At 40.5% G+C, this 21,342-nt stretch overlaps 1 protein-coding gene across 1 annotated transcript in view; it reads right to left on the bottom strand.

Annotated features, from left to right (window-relative positions):
• Window positions 1-20,664, bottom strand: part of KIAA1328 (KIAA1328 ortholog) — a 116,097-nt gene extending 95,433 nt beyond the window's left edge. Inside the window, exons 1-2 of the mRNA XM_058044582.1 lie at window positions 20,479-20,664; window positions 11,640-11,798 (exon numbers count right to left, since the gene is read on the bottom strand). Of these exons, the coding sequence (XP_057900565.1) occupies window positions 11,640-11,798; window positions 20,479-20,664 (345 nt within the window). The remainder of the gene's footprint in view (window positions 1-11,639; window positions 11,799-20,478) is intronic.
• Between the last annotated feature and the right edge of the window lie 678 nt (window positions 20,665-21,342).

Raw genomic sequence — 21,342 nt, 5'->3', positions numbered from 1 at the left:
ATTTTAACAGAAGCTTTAATCTCTTAATTCTACCTTTTAACCTGCTTCTACTTGGGAAAAAAAGGGTTAGAAGGGAATAATGAACATCTCTAGTTTTGCCCAGATCTCTTTGACAGCCATTTGTTCCCACACAGAAGTGCCGATTTAAGGGTCCAAAAGGTTGAAGACAATTTTAAAAAGTTATGCTCAAAATACTTATTAATTTTAAGAGAAGGGATTAGTTCAACATGTAAAGAGCCTTAATAGGCTCTGAAAATCAACAAGCCAGACCAGAAAAAAACATGCTCCTCCATATTATTTAGGGTTGTGCATTTCACATGCAGTGTTGATCATCTTAGTGATGACCATATCTAATCATTCAGGAAAAAGTAAATAGAGTATCTTCGTATTTAATAAAAAATAACAAGGACTTCAGAAAAAAAATGCCCAGATTCATCTAAACTGAATCATCTGCTGAATTTGAGTAACTTTCTGCAAGTGCCTCACAGTTTCACTCCTGCCATGTACACAGGGACCCAAGAGTGACTGACATTGCTGTCACTCATCATTAGAAAGAAGGAATCAGGGAGTAACTTTCCAATATGTACGTGTCCACTGAGTTACAGGGTCTGACTGAAAGCACTGAAAGGGAAAAGCTGTAAGTTTTCAAATGCTTTTTATCAAGAAAATCCTTCACATTTACTCCTTAAATAAGCACACTATTACAACCACAGTGTTTTTAATAAACTGTTTTAATTAATCCTTAAATAAATTGATACTAAGAATGCAGAGGGGTGTGTCTACCTAATAGAGCACTGCAGTATCTTCTTCCTGTATTTTACTCACAGAAGCACATACTGTCAATTTCAGATGATGTGATTCTTTTTACTTCTGATGAATAAACACGTCCACGAAATGGATCATATATGTGTATCTGCCTTGTATCAACATGGGAGGGAGAAGTTTTTCCTATGTTGAGTACTTGTTTTTCCTAACCCCGTACAAGCAAAAAGACTACCTTTCTCCAAGAATTAAATTGTGCGTGGAGAAGTCCCAGGCTAACTGAGCTCTCCTTCCATTATCTTACAACTGGACCTACAATTCAACTTTGCATTTACACAGCATTTTAAATTCACTGAGCTTACGTTCTTTAACAAACATTGGGCATCATTTCCTATCTAAAGAGCAACAAATTAATCCAGAAAACAATTAAATCATTTGATGGTGATACAGTAACAGAACAGAATTAGATCCCAATTCATCTCTTTGCCAGCCCTCACCTACCCGGGTAGACCACAGTAGCAGTCCCAGCTGCACACTTGCATGTAGAATTTTCACAGTCAGCACAAGTAATGAAAAATATTAATCAAAATTTCTCACGTCCCTTTAATGATATTCCCATGAACAAAAATGAAAAACAAGGGCCTAAATATTTAAAGACCTTTTTTAATGTGTGTGTGAACTCTCATTTCTGCAAGTAAAAAGGACTGCCTCTAGACCTACTCCTGACTCTGATTTTACCTCAAGCTTGGAATTTACAGTAAGGGCATAAGATAATGTTTCAAAAGGCTGACATCAGCTGATTAACTAGAATGTTCAAGTTATTAATAAATAAATCTGGGACTTATTTCTGTGTTAAGATTTAGAAAAAACTAGAAATACTACAGTTACACAACCAGACAGATTCAAAGCTTGCTTACATATACATCAGTTCAACTGGGAATGCTGAACTTGTGCTGATGTCTCAGCCATAGGTTTTCGTGTTCAAGAGGTGCTAAACATGGGTTTGCTAAAAAGGAGGTTACTTACAAGTCAGTCTGTGTATTCATTCACTTGCTGTTTGCACATGCACCCAGGAACACAGAACAGGTGGCGTTCTGTACTGGGAAGCTGGTCAGAAGCAAGTCCTTCCCACATGCATGCTGATACCAGAACACCAGTATGCACCCCATGTCCTCCATCCCTCTCAACCTCAAAACCTCCAGGGACGTCCAGGAAAGTGTGCTCATACCTAATGCAGAAGTTACAGCTAAAAATAATCATTCTGTCTCCTTCAACCCCATAACTAAACATGCACACTCATTACAAGGGATGCACTCAAATATACCAAAACCACAGATGACAAGGAGTCCCACAGCTGAACAAGTTCTGAAGGATAAGTATTCAAAAAAAGAAGCCACATTAACTGCAGAATGTTGGACTTCATATGAGGGGCATAAGGACCTCTGGAAAAGAAATGGTCTCCACAACTGTCACTTAACATTTAGATGAGTGACTTCAGTTGCTCACAGGCAACTACCTTTGCAGTCCTGTGCTCTCACTTAATGAGACAAGTTCTCCATTAAAATTTTCAGTCTCATTTTCTGTAACCATGAACATAAATGACTCCTGACTAAATTTATGTTCTCAATATGACTGTGAATTAAAGCTTTTCTGCTCAGGTTTAAAAGTGACAGCCTGCAATAGTCGGTCCTTGACCTAGTCACAGACGAGACCAAGGTTCTTAGAATCACACAACCATTTAGGTTGGAAAAGACTTCTAAGATCACAAAGTTCAACCATTAATCCAGCACTGCCACGCTCACCACTAAACCATGTCTCCAGCTGCCATATCTACACATCTTCTAAATGCTTGCAGGAATGGTGACTCCACCATTTCCCTGGGCAGCCTGTTCTAACAATTGACCCCTCTCTCAGTGAAGAAATTTTTTCTCATATCCAACTTAAACCTCTCCTGGCACAACTTGCAGTAATATCCTCTTGTCCTGTCACTTGTTACCTGGAAGAAGAGTGACCCACACCTGGCTGCACCCTCCTTTCAGGTCATTGCAGAGTGTGAGAAGGTCTCCACTGAGTCTCCCTTTCCCCAGGCAGCCTGCAGTTGCCTCAGCCACTGCTCTCAGGCCTGTGCTCCAGACCCTTCCCCAGCTCTGTTTCCTTCTCTGGACACACTCCAGCCCCCTCAGTGTCCTTCTTGCTGTGAGCAAACAAAGCTGAGCACAGATTCCAGGCGTGGCCTCAGCCGGGCCCCAGCACAGGGGATGGGCCCTGCCCTGCTCCTGCTGCCCCTCCATGGCTGACGCAGGCCCGGGGCCTTTGGCCTCCTTGGCCCCCGGGCACCCCCAGCTCGTGTCCAGCCCCTGGAAACCAGCACCCCCAGGGCCTTTCCCACTCAGCAGCTTCCCAGCCACGCTGTCCCAGCTGGAGCTGCAGGGGCTGCTGTGACCCAGGGACAGGAGCCAGCACTTGGCCTGGGTGAACCTCACACAACTGGCCTGGCCCATGGATCCAACCTGGGCAGATCCCTCTGCAGAGCCCCCCTGCCCTCCAGCAGATCAGCACTCACACCCAGCTGGGCCTTGTCTCAAACTGACTGAGGGGGCTCTTGATTCCCTCACTCAGATCATCAGTAAAGATAAAAAACAGTACAGTACAGAGCCCTGGGGGACACCACTAGTGACCAGCTGCCTGCTGCAAGTAATTCCATTCACCACCACCCTCTGGGCCAGGCCAGCAGCCAGTTATTTTTCCCCAGTCACTACTGCACCCATCCAAGCTGTAATAACCAGTTTCTCCAGGAGAATGTTGCAGAAGACAGAATCGAAAGCTTTACTAAATTACAGGTAGACACCAGCCCCAGCCTAATCCACCAAGCAGGTCTTCTTTATGAAAACTCTTCTGAAGTTTTAGAGCAGAGACATTAATCAGATACATCATACAAGTAAGGTACTGATGTTCATGACTCAGCTCCAGAGAGTAAAAAGGAGTTTTTGAAATTACACACCAGAAAACAGAAGACATCCTGAGTGTTTTTCTGGTCTGCTCCAGTCAATAGAATTTCTACCACTTATGGAGAACAGATGGGGAAAGATTTAACATGGAATTAAATGCATCTATTAAAGATTAATGAGAAATTACTTTATTTCAAGGCAGAGATCAACTTCAAGGTAATCCAGACTTCCAAGAGAGGTCAGAGGACATCATTTGCTTTCCTGTACTCTAAATCTTAGTAAGTAACTCAGTCAGCCTGAGAGTCCATGCATATGTGTGGGTAGCTTTGAATACTTATGTTTCAGATTGACCATTTTCTTGCATAGACAGGAGAAACTCGTGTATGCCTTTTTCTGTTGATGGTACTGTGAAACATCTTTGGCACATGATGGCACTGAATGTCTACATGATCTGTTTCTATCCATGTTCCAAAATCTGAAATTATACAAAGTTTCAAAATATGTGTGTTGCTGTAACTTCGAGAAACGTGCCAGACATTTTCTAGAATTTGTCATAAACAGACAGCAAGCAAAAATTGTAATGTAATGATATTTAATGCATTCACTGGATCAGAGACAGGCAATCACACTGCTATAAACCAAAAATCACTCACAACGTGTATGCAGACTTGCAGTAAATGCTGTAGACGGCTGCTCTGTGCTCATGCTACCTCACCAGTTATATTCTGCTCATAGGAGATGAGTGCAGCTGTCTCAAGAAATCTGTCCTATGGTGGATAAAATCCTGGAAGGAGGCTCCTTACAAACTTCAACTGGCAAACTGTGCATCAGAAAAACTTTAGGTTCAAACTTTTTTGCAGCTCAAAATGAAAGACTCAAGCTAAATCTTAGGGTATTCAGAACTAACTCAAAGAGATATTTCTGCAGGCAATCATCCTGGTACAGACAGATAACGAATTCCCACCTTCTTAGCTAAAAGAAAATTACACCCTCGGCTCTCATGAAAAATCTTTCTGCCATACAAAGACCAACCTTTAGTGCCCTGAACTGATAATCACCTGGTTTTCATTAAATAAAGACACTTCCAATTAAACAACCTGATCAACACACAAAAATGTGTGCTTTGCAGGCAAGAAATGGCAAGCAATTTATCTTTCAATATAGTAATCACTTATATCACACTATCTGTAATCTACAGTGATGAATAAAGGTATTTAGGTTAGGAAATCCTAGATGAGTATTCATTTCAACAGCAAGAAACAGCAACTCAAAGTGTTTGCATTTTGAGAAACAGGATGCAAATTCCAATCCAATACAAATTGGATTGGCCCAGAAACACTTTCACTTTTTACCAAAATATGTTCTCACAAGGATGATCTCCCTCTTCAAAGGCTGGTGAAGAGAGAATACACAACAGTCAAAGAAAAATTCAAGTTGGATGGGAACTGTGCTATTATCTGGTCTACACCACACCAAAACAAGGCAAGCTTCAAAGTGGTCCTTGGTTCAGTTGGGCTTTGAAAGCTTCCAGGGTTGATTTTCCTCAGGTTCAGGAATGTAATGCTAATCACAACATGAAGGACACGCCACACTTGGAGGAATCAGACAAGTCTAGGAACTGGGAACTGGTGAATCAAGGATGTAAGTACATGAGAAACTGATTTTCAAGAGTCTCAAGTTTTGAAAAAGGCTAAATATCGCTGAATCAAAGGGCACGTGCACAGGTCAAATGGACTGTACAACAGTAGTGACTGTATATGTCTAGGTAGCTGGTATGCTTACACTACTAAAGACTACCAGGTAAACAGGTAACTCCACAAAGTATGGATAGAACAGAAGTTTCCTTCCTCAAGGCCTGTAGAGTAACACAAAATCTTTGACAGCAAGTGCCTTCATATGCAGCCTTGAATCCACTGAAGAAAGCCTTACTCCCAGTTCAGAGTGAGAGGATGCTGGTGAGTATGGCCACAATTCACTCTCCTGAGAGCCACTACAATGTCAGACTGGAGAAATTGCAATATCAGATCTAGGAGTTTGCAAAGTGCTTCTCAAGGACAGGCAGTTCTGCTGCAAATTTGAATTCTCGTGTAAATCCAGAGATGATGTTTCACAAGTGTAACAGTATCATCAGAAGCCTACAAAACCAAGAGGATGTTTTGATCTCAGAGAATGGAAATGAAGGCACTGTCTTCTTTCCAGATTTATCCTCCAACAACAGAAAAATATACACCAGACACGACTGTTCACCCAAGGAAAAGATTTCCATAGGAGGGACAGTTTTTAAAGCTAAATGGATGAAACTGAAAGAGGCATATAGAAAGAAAACAAAAGGAAAACGAAAATATTTTAGAAGAGACTAGAGACAAGCCTGATTAAAGACTGTAGAACAAAGAGATGGTGAACTGGCACAGATCTCAGTTAAGCAGTGAACTGAGTGAGCTGAGAGTGAAGTGCTTATCACCAGGAACACAGTGTCATTCACACCAAGAAAATAGACGAGGCAAACCAAACAGTTCTACTGTGGCACACATTCCAGGAGATTAAGAGTGAGTGGAATTCTGTTGTGAATGCTAGCACAGGTATTGAAACACTGATATTTCCTTTTTGCTTAAATATTTATATCCATCTGCATTCCTGTTCAGTGTTAACATTTTTTAGAAAAGACAGGTAAATTAACTATGACCTAGTATCTTAGAGGTAAAAGGAAAAAAACATTATTTTTCTTCATGCTATTACAGGGTAGTCTATTCCAGACCACCCTATGTTTCAAATATCACTGCTAATCACTTTGAACACCCATGAAAAAGCACCTGAAACCTGACTTTCTCAGTAAAAAAGCCCAAAAAGAATGAGGATAAAAACATTATCTCATTTTTACAGATAAGAGAGGCACAGAGAAAGATCAGAGGATTTGCAGAAAGTAACACAGGTAAGGCAAGGCTATTCCTGACAGTTACTCATGCAAAAACTGTCTCTGTCTGGCCTTGCAAAATTATTCCAATACCCTTGAGTCCCTAGTCAAATTAGTTCTTTATTTATTATCCCAGTTTTCAAGTATCTTTCAGATGGGCTCATTCATTGTTCCCTTACAGCTGGGTAAACAGACAAAGTCAATTCCATGATGAAGGTTTACCTTATAGCATTCAAAACCCTTCGCATATGTGGGATTTTTTTTTCCTTAAGCAGGCTAAGAATGTGTTTAAAGGTGACCTATGCTGAAAAAAATGGAACTGGGGAAGTTTGGGGACAATCACAAAGGAAAGGCTTCTGAAAATTGGTGTGTTTCAATATCTTGTTCAAAGGAAAAAAATTAATAAAACAAATAAGTAATGTTTGAAGCTTTAGTAGGTAATCATCCTTATTAAGGAAAAAAAAAAAAGGACAAGAATATTAGTTGCCAATATCAAAAGAAAGCAAGGCTTATTCATTTTTGCAGATAAAGGCTTTTTTTGGATTTTACTGTGAAGTGATACAACTACATTCAACAATTTTTAAGAAGTGATTAAAGAGAAATAGCAACATAATAATTTTTTTTTTTTTTTTAAAAAAAGCCTTCCTGAAAGTCAGCTTTGTTAGGATTTTACCATAGGCCCAAAGCAGACCATGTCTTTCAGGATGCTTGCTTGGTGCTTAGCATTGAACAAACACCTCATTCCTGATGAGGGCCACTGGCAAACCTCAAAGAGGGGGCAGACATCAGAACACTGAGGGAGAGGGGAGATGATACACCATTGAAAATAAATTCTTGATATTCCTTTCAGTACGTAATCCCACTCCATTCCCAGGCTTCTTCTACACAAGAAAGAACTGAAGCCTCACACACACAAGAATCTTTGTGAACCAAGGGAATTAGCAGATGTGTTGGTAATCTTCCACAAATAAGAAACAAATGCTGCCAGCTGTACTTGTAAATTCAAAGATTAACATTAATAAAGAGTGCTAAGACTACAGGTATTATCTTTCCTTAAGGTGACAGAGCTCAAGAACCCCAGTTCTGCAGAAACTCAGCTGCCTGTCCAACTCTTGTGCCTCAAGTCCTACCCTACACTGCAGAACATCTACGGATTCATCATCCAAAATGTGCCAAATCAAACTGGATTCTGGACACTGTTTAAGATGGCAGTGAAGTAGTGAGTATATAAATTAGGTCAGACATGATTACCTAGAATAAGGGCAATTTTCTTTACATGTCTGTGTAAAGCATATGAAAATGGCAAAGACTGAATGTTTGGGTGCTGCAGAGAGTATATCCAAAAATCATTTTTGATGGAAAAGTTTAACTACATTTTACTATGAATGATATTTTCTATTAACAGCAAGGCAGAAGCCTATTTTTCAGTAGAGCTCTCCCTTTACCAAAGCACTATCTCTCTGAATCTGAGTCAACTTTAGTGACCACTTTAATATTCACTTTACAATTAATGCTTCTTTTTATGGGTTGGTAGAAGGTAAACCAATTTCAGTTCGGCTTCTAGATATTGAATTTATTATAAAAAGTTATGTACTTAAAACTCCTATAATGAAACCAGAGGCATCATGAGATATTAACCTAGAGTTAATGCTGAGAAGGCCAGTTTGAATAATTCAATTCATGTCACCTTAAGTATCTTTTCAAATGGAATTAACTTTATCTCACAAAAAAAAAAGGAAGTTCCATGTTCCAGTTACTGATTATTGACTCCACAAGAGTTCTGACTTAAATCATCTTACCACCATCTTCCCAGCAATTTTATTTCAATACTACCAGGATGCTTCTTTACATTTTGAGGGCTGACTTTCATTATAAAGAGGCAAGATTAGCTAAGAGGAAACCATGGTTTCAGAGTTACTGCTATCATTTGGTGATAGTAAAACGGACAAAAATAAAAGTTAACACCAGAGCATCTGCATTAGTTCAGTACATCTACAAACCAGGGCTGCATTTCAGCCACATGCACACGGCTGCTGCAGTCATTTACATCCTGTAGAACTCCACCTATTTTACAACAATGCCATCGATGTTTGGTAAGCTGCTCTTCTCTTGACCTGTTAATTGTCTTATTCTGACAGAAAACCCAGCATTTAAACTCTGAAAGGAGATGTTTCCAAATACCTATCTAAACCCAGAGGAAAGTGACTGCTCGTGATCCAAATTACGATAGGGTAAGAACGAGGGAGACAGGCAGGTGAAAAGCAGAAGCAGGAGACGTTAAGATACAGGTGTAGCACTAGAAATTACTCCGAACTAACAAGTAAGAAAAAGAAAGGGAAATGAACAGAAACAAGAAAGACCAGCTCAAAACAGGCAGAACAAAGAAGTGCTTCATTATGGAGTACAGCTGCACAGTCCAATGTTTCTGCATGAGATGGGAAAATTGGAACATTGTACATCGAAACACAGACACCCCAGAAAGATCAGCAGTGTCCTGTAATAGGAAATGCTGATTATGTCTCCTACACAGTTCTACAAAGAGAAAAGTATGTGACAAACTAGCTATCTTGCTTTAAATCCAGACATATCCAAGATTTCCTTAACCTGGAGAAAATCAAGTGAAAAGGAAAATATTTCAAAAGGATTTGGATTCAAACAAAAATCACAAAGCCTTCCATTATCCTAACATTTCAACAAAATTGCTCTTGTCAAAGCCCACCTTCAAACAGAAAGGAAGAGCACAAAAGCTTCAGTGGGGCAGAAGAAACTGGCATGGGCAGTACCTGAAGCAGGAGGAGAGTGTTCTGGGTCTGTCCTCTTCCAATTCTTTCCTCTCAAAAATCCCTCCCTGCTGTGCTCCCCTTCAGCAGACCCCATCAAGCAGACAGAACAATGCTGGCCTGAACTACTCTGTTAAGACAACGCTCAAAGAGAACAAAAAACACTCTAAGAGAAACCCATCAGGACACTAAGAGTTCACAGTTCAGGTATTAAAAGATGTGCAAAAATAACACCGAGTCCCATCAAGAGCAGCCCAGTGACCCTTCTTGGGTTTGGAAAGCCATCCCGTGAAAGAGTGCACAAGGGAAAGGACAGACAGAGTGCAGCAGTCCTGCTCGAGCCTTCACAGTTTCTAAACTGTGAGGAGAAACACAGCACAAAGTGCTTGTTTGGGTGAAAAATGGTAACAATTTATAAAGCCAAATGCAAAGAACGAGAAAATTGAAGAGGAAGGCTAGAAACATCAGAAACACTTTGCACGCTGTAAGAAAAAACAGTTGAAGCATGTTTTGACAGGTTTTTATCTATGCCTACGTTGCTTTGCACACAACAAGAGGACTAGGGTAATTTCAGACCTGCTAGGCTGGAGCTGTAGAGTATGTAACCATAAATGAAATGTCAAGGCAAACCTCGATATAATATCTGAATTTGCATTTGTGGACAAAAGTACCTGTAAGCATAGAGAAAAGAAATAATGGAATCAAAGATGAGCTTGATAGAACTTTGCACATGAAATCAGAAAACAATTTTAAAGAAGTCTCTGTATATACACTGACAGAGTGATTAGAAAGACAGAAGAACAAGAGGAGATGAACAGATTGTTGAAATGATTTGATAGTCAGTGGGCTGAAGGTTTTCTATTATCTGCTTCCATGCCTTTGCCCTGTAGATGTGATGACACTGGATCCCTCCATACTGAGGGCTAAACTAGTATGGGATAAGTGTATTTGAAGTTGAAAGGATAGAAATGAAACATTCAAGGCATAACCTGAAAGAAGGATTGGCATCACCCAAAACACAACTACCACAGTGCTTTTGGACTACATGGACTCCTCTGGACTATTTTCCATGGAGATCCCCAGCAATGCCATCACAAAAATGGAGGGCAGATATAAACACAAAAGAATGCAAATGAAATGTTTATAAAAGGTTAAAAGCCTGACAAACAGCTCAATGTCCAACAATGCTGGACCAAAAAAAAAAAAGCTAAAAAATACATAATTAGGAAAAAAAAAAAATCCATTCCTGATGTCAACTAAGTCAAAGAGTATTGCTACATGCTTCCTGAGAGAATTAAAAGACTCCTTCATGCACAGTCTCCAGTCTCCTGAGAAGCAGGATCTGCCTGTATAATTCTCACAGCAGGTAACCACTGAGACCTCCTCTGCGCTGATGACTTTATTTCTAGCCCTGTTATAAATAAGCCTTTAAGACTGTTCCAGAAGAAGAGGGGATCGAGGGCAGAACCTCTAGAAAAAGGCATGGTCTTAGGAAGGATGCATTCTGGAGGTCTATCAGACCTCCAGCAGATGGAAGCTGCTACCAGAGAACAGCAAGCAAGAACCCGGGGCAGAGCACTTGCATGGGCAGTCTTCTCTTCCAGGGTATAATCTGCCATCAGACAGGACAAACAAAGCACCTGGCTACCAGGGGAATATCTCAAGCAACCATGTTCTCAGAGCTTTGGGTGCCTACCTACAAGAAACATTTTAGAACTTAATTTAACACATATCTCTAGTCAACATTTTCTGGTTTTAACAGCATATAGAACTACAGGTCTTCTATAAATAGCTCAAATCAGATGAGCTGCTTTACAGACTTGAGAAAGCTCTTATTGACCAAATACATCATCTGTAATGCCCTTTTCAATCATCAAAAGCCACAGTGAAAATGTGAAAGGCTATATCTACAGTGACTGCAATTATTTTCCTGTTTAAATAACAGAATAGCAAACATAACAGCATCTTAACTTTTTCCTTGGAAAAGGTGTGGGTTACCATGATTCTTACTCCATTACAGCATGGTCAATTAACTTCACCCCTTCTGCTGACCCAAAACTTGTCAAGATTTTTCTCTTTGTTTTCCTGCAATCCATGTATTAAGGCAAGGACTCATGGGAAACCAATCACAAAATAGTATTCAACACCATAAGATGTAAGATAATACATTCACAGTCTCAAAAAGACGTTTTGACTTGGTAATTTAAATAAAAAAGAGATGGTAAAAAAAGAGCTTACCTTCTGCTCCTTTTCCTTGGCAGCACTGAGTTCAGAAAGGGAGTGTGATAGTTTTTCTTGCTGCTCAGCTAGGTACTTCTGATAAAGGCTCAAAAGTTCTTGGCATTCTCTGTACTGCTGCTGCAGAGGTGAGACATCAGAAGTTAAGGGAAAAACACTCTTTAGCGAACAGTTATAGCCAAATATATACCAACTTACTCTGTGTAAACCTGATTTAGATCTATAACAGTTCAATTTAAAAACAGATACCATGTGTTTGAGTAGCGCCTAATGATGATAAATCTGCCTAGAGATGAATGTTCAAGTACAACCTTCTTCCTTACTCAGAGTGGAAAAAGAAGAATTGCACTAAATTCTTTTACCATTGGAAAAGGGACAGCAGCAGGAGGCAGGTGATGACATTGTTTCAGCTGGAACAACCACAACCCTCTTATTCGTATTCAGCAAAGCCAGCCATTACCAATGTTTATTTATAAATAAATAAATAGCCAGCCAAGTAAGCAAATAGTCCATTTTTAAGCACAGACATCGATTCACAAGCCCACATACCCAAATCCAATCTCTTCGCTTGAGCGCCAATGGCTCAAAACCCCACAGCCACAGATGCAGTGCTACAGGCCTTTTACAGACCAGCAATAATTTTTGGACAGTAATCTGGAGAAGCAGCAACTGTGGTGTTTGCAAGGATATTAGCAACAGTGTCCTGCCTTGCTTGCAGCATTGAAATTCCAACAGGAGATAAATCTGCTCTTCACCTGTCATTGTGTAATTCCCTCCCTTGCTCATGTAGCATGGTAAACCATTTATGCTCCCCTCTCTCCCCCCTCACTTTTAATTATGCATGCAGATGGGATAAGGGCTCGCTGTCCAAAGAGATTACTCTGAATAAATACTTTAATAACAAGTCACTGCAATTAAGGTAGGGAACAAAAACTTCTTCAATCTTTAAAACGGTGTTGAGTTACAGATTTCCTTAACATTTTTATGATCTAATCATTGCTTCTGGGCAAATTCATGTTGCAATCACTTTTGCCAATCATGGCTGCATAAATAACTCACTGCTTTGTTATTCCCTGTTATGACCCTAAGGGGTTTTTTTTTTGGTTAGGTTTTGTTGCCTTCCCTCTCTCCCCTCCTCCTCTCTTCTTATTCTTTCGCAGGAGGGGTGGCCTTGCCAGGGCTTCGTTTTTGTTGTTGTTTGGTTGGTTTTCTTCCCTTTAAATAAAAGGCTACCGAGAGAATAAGCAAAACATTTTAGGAAGGAATGGAAGGTTAATAAACCCCAATGCTGAAATCAATCAGGAGAGCTCTCATAACACCTTTGCTCAGCACCTGGAAATATGGGAGGGTACAAACAATGGTCTTAACAAGCTAATTGCTTTCCAGAGCCAGCCTGCCTGAAGCCGGAGCTGTTTTACATTTCAGTTCATTTCGTCAGAGAACACCAAAAGGCTGAAGTGATTTGTGGTGGTCTCAGGAGTCTCTGCCAGCTATGATGTATATAAAAGGAATTTTTTATTCCAGTTGTAACCATAGGCAGTAATGTTTATAGTAGGTGAACATATTAGCCTGGACGCAGGGCATGAATTTTACTCTAGCAAAAGCCAGTTCATTTATACAGCCTAAGAGTTAAATGTCGGTATTTGAAGACAAATTATAGGGAAATTCATTTAAACCCATGTTATGTGGCAGAATATAAAAACAGACAGTCCTATCTATCTTTATCAATTTTTTACAGCCCTCTTAATTCACTTTGCTTCCAGCAACCCCTTCCCCACAAAACAGATTTTGCCCCCTCCTCCCTCCAGTGAGCACACTGCTGGCACCAGAAAGGAGCACCCTAAACAGCCCTGGGGCTCTGAGGGACGGCCAGGCAGCCATCCTCACTCTTGCCACAGTGTTAGCACCAGCTCCACTGGAGAGCCAACCATCCTCACTCTTGCCAGAGCATTTGCACCAGCGCTATTGGAAAGCCAGCCACCCTCACTCTTGCCACAGTGCTAGCACCAGATTCACGGGCAGCCATCCTCACTCTTGCCACAGTGCTGTCCACTGGAAAGCCAGGCATGACTGCCTGCACTCCCAGGCCCCATTTGTGTTTTACAGACTGCAGAGCCCTCGCGGTACACAGGATGCCACCACCTCCTGCACGTGGCTGCCAAATTCATTTAAAATACGGTTTCAAACAGGACAAGGAAAATTAAGATCGGCAAAATATGCAAGCAAATCCTGGTTGTCCAAAGGCCAGTTACGTGATCATGAGTGGGAAGGGCAATGGCTCACATGAGCTTGAATGGTGGCCAAGATGTCCCTGAAATTCTTGTGAGATTTGGTCAGCCACTGTAAAAGTCACTGTATTAGAAGATCAAAACCTTGTTCATTCACACAATAAGCAAAGTATTGTTACAGCCACCACAGTATGAGTTTAAAGCCCTACTTTGCTTACTTAAGTAAACATGAAGCTTCTAATATGAAAAAAGAGTTCATTTGTTTGAGACACATGCAGAATAGCTGAAAGTATGGCAATTCTCAAAGATGTGCTGGTACATTTACTGCAGAATATCTTCTTTTTTAAAAAAGCCTTAATATTAGATCTTACTCTCTCTATTGAATTTTTTGCTAAAAGCAGCAAGATTATCTCCTTTTTTCTCCTGCAAATTAGCCAGACAATACACAACACTGCCACAAAAATATTTAAGTCATTCAGATATAACAAGATCATGCATCTACTAAGGCAATACAGTCTTTGGACAGACATGCATGTCATAAATATTTTCATAATCTGCTTAAAAAAAAAAATAGGAAGATTGAAAAAACAGTATAGGAGAAATCCTACAGATTTTCATTCCAAAAAAGGTAATATACCTAAATGGATACATTTGATAATTCTTCATGTGTTCAGGAGCACAAATATTGAATTTGCAAGATATTAGTTACCTGGGAGAAGTGGTACTTGGCATTTCACTGAAAGGTAGTTTTATGTCCAAGAAATATGCATTTGAATGTATTAGAGTAATACTTTTTATGCAGTTTATTAGTAAAGTATTGAGGTTGCATGAGGAGGAGGGGGAAACAAAAAAAATTAGAAATGGAAAGGTTAGAATTTCAATAGCCACATTTACATGTAATACTGCAAGTACTACATATTTTATAGAATATATTAGTTAATTTTTTCACTAAATGTAAGTCAAAGAATTAAGAGCTCATTTATGGCGCTTATGAGATAATAACCTCAGTGGAGATAGCTGGCTTTGAGAGGAGGGGCTGCCAGCACACAGTGGTGACAGCTTACAGAAGCCAGGAATGGATGTCCAGGGAGCCAGGCAGGGAACAAAGAGCTTTTCCTTGGGGTGAAGCTCCACAAGAAGGCACAGCCAACCTAATGTTCAACTGCTTCCAAAGATACTCTCCCACTCACTCCTTCCATCCACACCAGCTCTGCTGCCCCATAGATCCCTCACTCCAGGCCTGAGCAAACTGTCCCAGCAAGGCAAAAAGACAACCAGGCACAAGATCAGGCATGAGGCAATCAGGGGGAGTGGAGCTGGGAGCAGAGGACACCTCTTCCAGCAATGGTCACCTGTCTGGGTGTGTTTATCCACCTTGCAAAGTCCCAACCCCTTCCTTCAGTTCCACTCTTAAATCCTCAGGCTGTGAAGTCTGCTCCATGGCTACCTCAACTACTCACAGCTTACTCCTTGCTGAAATACTGTCTGCCTCCCACAGGCTGAAGTAGAAAAAAAAAAAAAATCCAAAAACTACAGCTCCTGCTTCCCCAGAAACTGGGAAGAGAAGGGCCAGACTCTGGCACACCCACTGATTCCCTTCACTGTTCCCAGTCCACTCTTTCCACTGGCACTTTGAGCAGAAGTGAAGCCCAGCTTAAAATCTGAAATGTTTTAGTTCAGAGCATCCAGCATCTACCTAAGAAGCTCTTGAATTCAACACATCAGCCTCCACATTGTGCAAGCTATGTTCATGCTACAGCAATTCAAACTGGTCTCTTCAGGTCCAGGTTTCCAAGTGAAGCCAACATCAGGTTGCTCCACGAGGACTATTTATCAAAAAATGCCTTTCTTATATTACTTTTTGCAAGAGGGAAAAAGGCAACTAAACCAGAAGACAGAGAATCTCCCCCCTCCTCTTTGGGGGGGGGGCTTTATATTTAAGAAGAAATTTTTCATTTTATCTCTCTTTATTAATAGAAAAAGAAAATTAAAGCAGCTTCCAATCACAGCAAAGCGAGTCTGGAAAAAACTTTCCAAGAAGCTACTAGCAAGAGCAGAGAACACAGCTAATGAGATTCTTCACAATCAATATAATAACAAAGGCCTTCCTGTTTTTTCAGAATTTGTGAGAACTCACCACCTAGTGACATTTTCCTCACAGGTTTGCCAAGAGCATTTCTGGGACAGGCAGGAGCTCTATTGTTCCCTGTTTACACATGGGAAAACTGTGTCACGGGGAGTCTTTGGGTGTGTCTGAGCACACGGGTGCAGCCCAGCAGCCCCACACTCCTCAAGGCAGCTCCAGGACATGTGTCTTGCAGCTGCAGGTAAACTAGCACAGCTCAGGCACAGCACTAACAGACCAGATTCATCTTGCACCTGATTAGCTCAGAGTCTGAGTTTCACTGCATTCACCCATGCAGAAAAGCCCTAATAGACCTCCCAAGCATCAAATAAGATGCCCAGTAATGATTCATTCCTGTAGTCCCTGACTGTAGCTTCAGCTTGGGCTGCCCTTTCACTCAGGGCCGCATTCTCTGATCCATGGCCAGAACAGAACACAGGAGCTGAATCTCCATCTTCAGTCACCAGATGCTGCAGCCCCATCAGCCCCCATATCCAATGGAAGACTCTCTAGAGACTCAGAGCTATTACAGAGATATGCAAAGATGAATAAAGCAATCAAAGGAAAGAAAAAGTCAAACACACACAAATTGGATTGGAATTTAAATCAGACAGCATTAACTTGAACTCTGTGGTAGAGACACAAGAAACTTTCTGTGATGTGATGAAGAAAGTTTTTTGACATGTGCACTCACAACCCAGTAGCCACAAAGCACTGGTCTTTTTAAATTTCTGCTTAAGGACATGCAGCTAGAAACCTGACTAGTTATCACCATGTTGCCAGTTTCAGCAGACTCAACTCTTTTCACTGCCTCAGGTAGGCCCTTGAAAACAAATGCTGTGAGAAAAACTAGACAAGGAAGGAGATGCTGAGAGAATGCCACTGACAGTGGGTGGATGAAGCTACACTAAGCTCTGAGAGGTCTTTGGTCTCCCAAGAAAAATCTCCTCAGATGAATTGCAGGCAGACCTGAGCTTGCCTGCATGCTCTCCAAGCAGGTATGTGTGCCAGACCATTTCAAGGAGCCGTGCACAGTCCCAGCAGCACAGCATCGAGCACCACAAGCCTGATCCAACTTACCTTGCTTTGATGTTTTTGTGCGGTTTGTCTGGGGGTTGGTTATTTTCTGGCAGCAACAGCAACAGTACACCACTTCCAAAATGCCTCTGGCCTGCGGCTGGCACGTGAAGAATGTCACAGCAAGCTCACAGCTGTTTAACAGACACACCACTGCATCCATAACTGCGGCACCATGTACTGCTACAACATTTCACTGTACAGCTCATAGCCCAAAAATCACTCTAAAAAATGCTGCAAGAGTAAGAAAGCATTTCACCAAACTCAGGCAAAGGCTAAGACCCGTGTTTGGAGCTGGGTCTCCAAACAGGGCAATCCCTGTAACTACAACTAAGGATCCAGCTACATCTAAGCTTGATGCTTCCTAAGGGAACCAAACTTATAGAGTCTGCAGAGCCCCAAAGACCCACACCAGACTAATGGCAAATTCCACTATAAATGTGTTCAGCTTGAAGTGGACCCCCACTTTTTTTCATGCATCACCCAAGCATATATTTTTTACAGTATTTTGACACATAAAGCAATGGGGTTTATTTTCTGCCTTAATATTTTGCATATGAATAGGAGAGAGATACGGTGCCTTTTGGGAAAGAAGCAATATGTATGTCATTCTGATTTCTACCTGCAGGCTTTTTTCTCTCTAACCAAAGAAAGGATTAAAATAATGCAGCTTCAACTACTTACATATGAAAAGTCATATGAATAAAAATAAACTGCTGTATTAATGAATTAACATCTAAAAGGAACACTTTAAAATATAAACTAAGATATTCTAAGCTCTTTCCTTTAGCATTTAACAATTACATATTTCTTTGGAAGCTGACCCACATTTAATTTTAAAATACTACTTGGGTTTAACACATACCGTCCTGTGCTTTGAAAATTTCATCTCAGAAAAGCAACAGGACTGCATTTTAGAAATCAGACTATCCAGGCACAGATCAAAGCCAACCCTAACATGTTTCTTCTGCCTTAAAATTAAGAGAAATAAAATAAGTGGTTTGACTCTATGTGAATCATTGTTCTGAGAAAGGGTAGAAACTAGTAACTTCTATGAAGGTTTATTATCTAAACTCTGAAGTTGCTGCAAAGACTGAAGGTAATAAAATATTTTATGAACAACTTCCCTTTGCTCGTTCTTATATAACTGAGTTTATGTGGACTCCCTGGCACAGCGATGCTAAGAACCTGTAGGGAACTTTCTGCATATCCACTTTTCGATGTATTAAAGAAATCATCTGGTGAGAATCTGAACCTTATGAGCCTTCAATTCAAAACACAATTTCCTTCTGATCCAAATGCCTTAGGAAGCACAATTCTGAAAACACTATAAAGAAGCAAGTCACATACAATAAGACAGAGTGATCTCCTATCTGAAGCCCAACAGTTACATTTTAATTTACACTTGAATATTTTAATGTTGTTATTCAGTCAGTAAATTAACTCAAGATGCAAGAATAAAAAGGGAAGATGCATAGGGAAAAAGGTCACAAGGTCTACAAAAGTTAAGAACTTCACTTCTGTTTGAAGCATCAGCATTATGTTGTTGAATGCCACAGTTCTCATATAAAGGAATTGCTTAATACATTCCCATTCTGTTTGAAGGTAAATTAAATTTACATTCTTTGGGAATATGGTATTGTAATTAGTTCATGACTTGATTACACTTTGAAGTGAGCCGAGACTGCATATGGTGCATACAAATTAGTTAAGTTATGGTTACCTACCTACAGAAAAGCTACCGAGTTAAAAAAGTTAGTGACAAAGCCAGGGCAGTCCTTTGGAGCTTTCAAGAAGCACACAAAAACCATCCAATTCCAATCTAGTCTCTGGACTCCCAGATGCCAGGTGTGAACAGAAATAAAAAACAAGTTTCCTAAACAGCTGAAGAGTTGTTTTCAAAAAATAAGCTTTCCATTTCCACCTAGAACACCTGTAGAGCCACTGTTAAAATTGATCCCAAAGAAAAAGCAATAAAAGATACAAGATTTCCTACCCTGGTTTAATTCACCACTATAATTTATCCTAATACTTGTAATTTTGAAATGTCTTTTATATAGACAGTCTAAGTTTTATATTATCTACCAAGATACTCTGTTCCACACAGATGATGAAACTCCCAAGTTCGCTTTAACACTCTGGAAAATATTGAGATGCACAATGCAAATATTGTGCATCTAAAATTGGCCAAAGAAGAAGATAGCCCATATGATTTGATGAGAGCAAGGAAAGTATTTAAACCTAAAACTAATTCCCGATATAGCAGATGAACTCAGAGAAGTCTCTAACATACTTTCAAAATGCAAAAGCAGTTTAGGGTACAGGATTTGATCCTATGTATTGAAAATCCTTTCCACAGGATATGCCAATCAAACTGGACAGCTTATCTGCCATGTTCTCTGGTTCAAAGGTGGGTAAGGACAAAAATATCAGACACCATTGTATGCCAGCAGATGTGCCTGGATCGATAAATGCAAATACCACCTCAGAGCATGCATTTTCTATTCCAAGTGGAAAGCACATCTCCAGCCTTATCTTCATTAATACAAACAAAAGAATACTTACAAGCAAAGAAAAAAAAAATAAATTGAAGATATATTTTACAAGCTGGCTCTGCTAACAACTTTCTTTTACTGAAAAGGAAGGAAAAACATAACACACAAAAAACAAATGCTGCTACATATACTGACAAAAACATGTATTTTCATAATAATGAACATAGGAGACCTAATGAGAGAAAAAACTAAGAACCTAAATACACAAAATACAGACTCCACAGATCGTTGTAACAAGATACTGATCCTGGCATGGGCCATGAAAATTTCTACTTTTAGCATAAGAACTGCAGTGGCAGGAGATTTTCCTCACTGGCAAGAAGGCATTTGTTCAGAACATACTTGCTCCTTTCAAGAGAGCTCTGCCAATGACTATAGTGACTTTCAGAATTTAAAGACTTCCTTTGGCATTTGCTTAAACGCCACAGCTACCCAGCCTCTTCCATTAGAAACTGTGAAGGAACTTGTTACTTATGTATTTGTCTACCAGCCAATAAATGTACCATGCATTTTTTATGGAAGAAAGGAGCCTGGAGATTCAGACATACACACTTTCTGTGCGAAACAGTCCCAGCACCTGAGAACAACTCCACACATTTCATCATGTACGACAGAAAATAATCACAACCTGCACTGTGTGAGAACACAAAGCCAAAAGGAGGCATTGTACCTATCACCATCCACACAAAACCGGCGCTATTTTTCCTTCTACATATTTAGAGCGCAAAATTAAACAAATAAAAGGAACACTGCATAATTTAGCTTTCATTTTGTATCAAATTGCTCATAATTGTAACCATAAAATGATAATATTGTGCCATATGTGCATCTGCAGAGCCGGCAGCGGCGCTGACCGGCCCCGGCCGCGCCAAACGTGGGGCTGTGGCGCCACCGTGTGCCCGCGCCGGGTATTGCCGCCGCTCGGGGTTCACAATCTCACCGAAAGCATCGCCGGGCGAGCTGAAAATGCGGCGTGCAATCCTCAAACCGCACTCTGCCCCACCCGCAGAGGGAGTCACGGCTTTGTGTGAAACACCCATCGCTGGGAATGTTTGCTGGTTTAGTTGCAGGCCTTTGTAATAATTAAAAAAATTTTTGCAGTAGCCACTGTTACCGTTTACACAACGCCATTTGTCATCTTAGTACTACTCGATATCAAAACAGACATGTTCCTTACTCTAATTTGACAATGGAGCTCCTGGCAGAAGCCTGAGGAGAGATAAGGTGGGGATTGAGGTATCTGAGAAAAGATGCTCAGCCTCTTATGTTTAGACACAGTAGGAGGAGTTATTTAAACAGGATAAATGTGAGCTCGGAGTCAGAAGCATGGAGAAAAGGGGATGAAGAGGCAAAAGAGAAATGGAATGTAAAAGCTGAACTTACTGAGAGCAGAGCTACAGCATCTCCATCTCAATTAAAGAACATGTATAGTAAATCAAAAAGGTGTCTGCTTTGCAGGGAATGAGAATGTAAGATCACAAAACATCAACTTGTTTTATAACTAAGCCAATCAGGTTTGGTCTTGGTTACTATCAGAATTGGGATCACCTGAGAATACACAACGGTGTCTGTCTTGTTGCTTCCTTGCAGGAAACAATCAATCATCGCTTTTAATTTTATATATTTGATGTCTCTCACGGAACCTTTTCCTTACCCTTAAACAGGAATAATGTTGATGGAGGAAGGCAGTCTCCTTCAGCCCAGCTCTCACCACCTTC

Source organism: Melospiza georgiana, chromosome Z (genome assembly GCF_028018845.1).
Source record: "Melospiza georgiana isolate bMelGeo1 chromosome Z, bMelGeo1.pri, whole genome shotgun sequence".
NCBI lineage: Eukaryota > Metazoa > Chordata > Aves > Passeriformes > Passerellidae > Melospiza > Melospiza georgiana.
The sequence above is the reverse complement of the archived record's forward strand: the minus strand, read 5'-3'. Positions and strand labels throughout refer to the sequence as shown.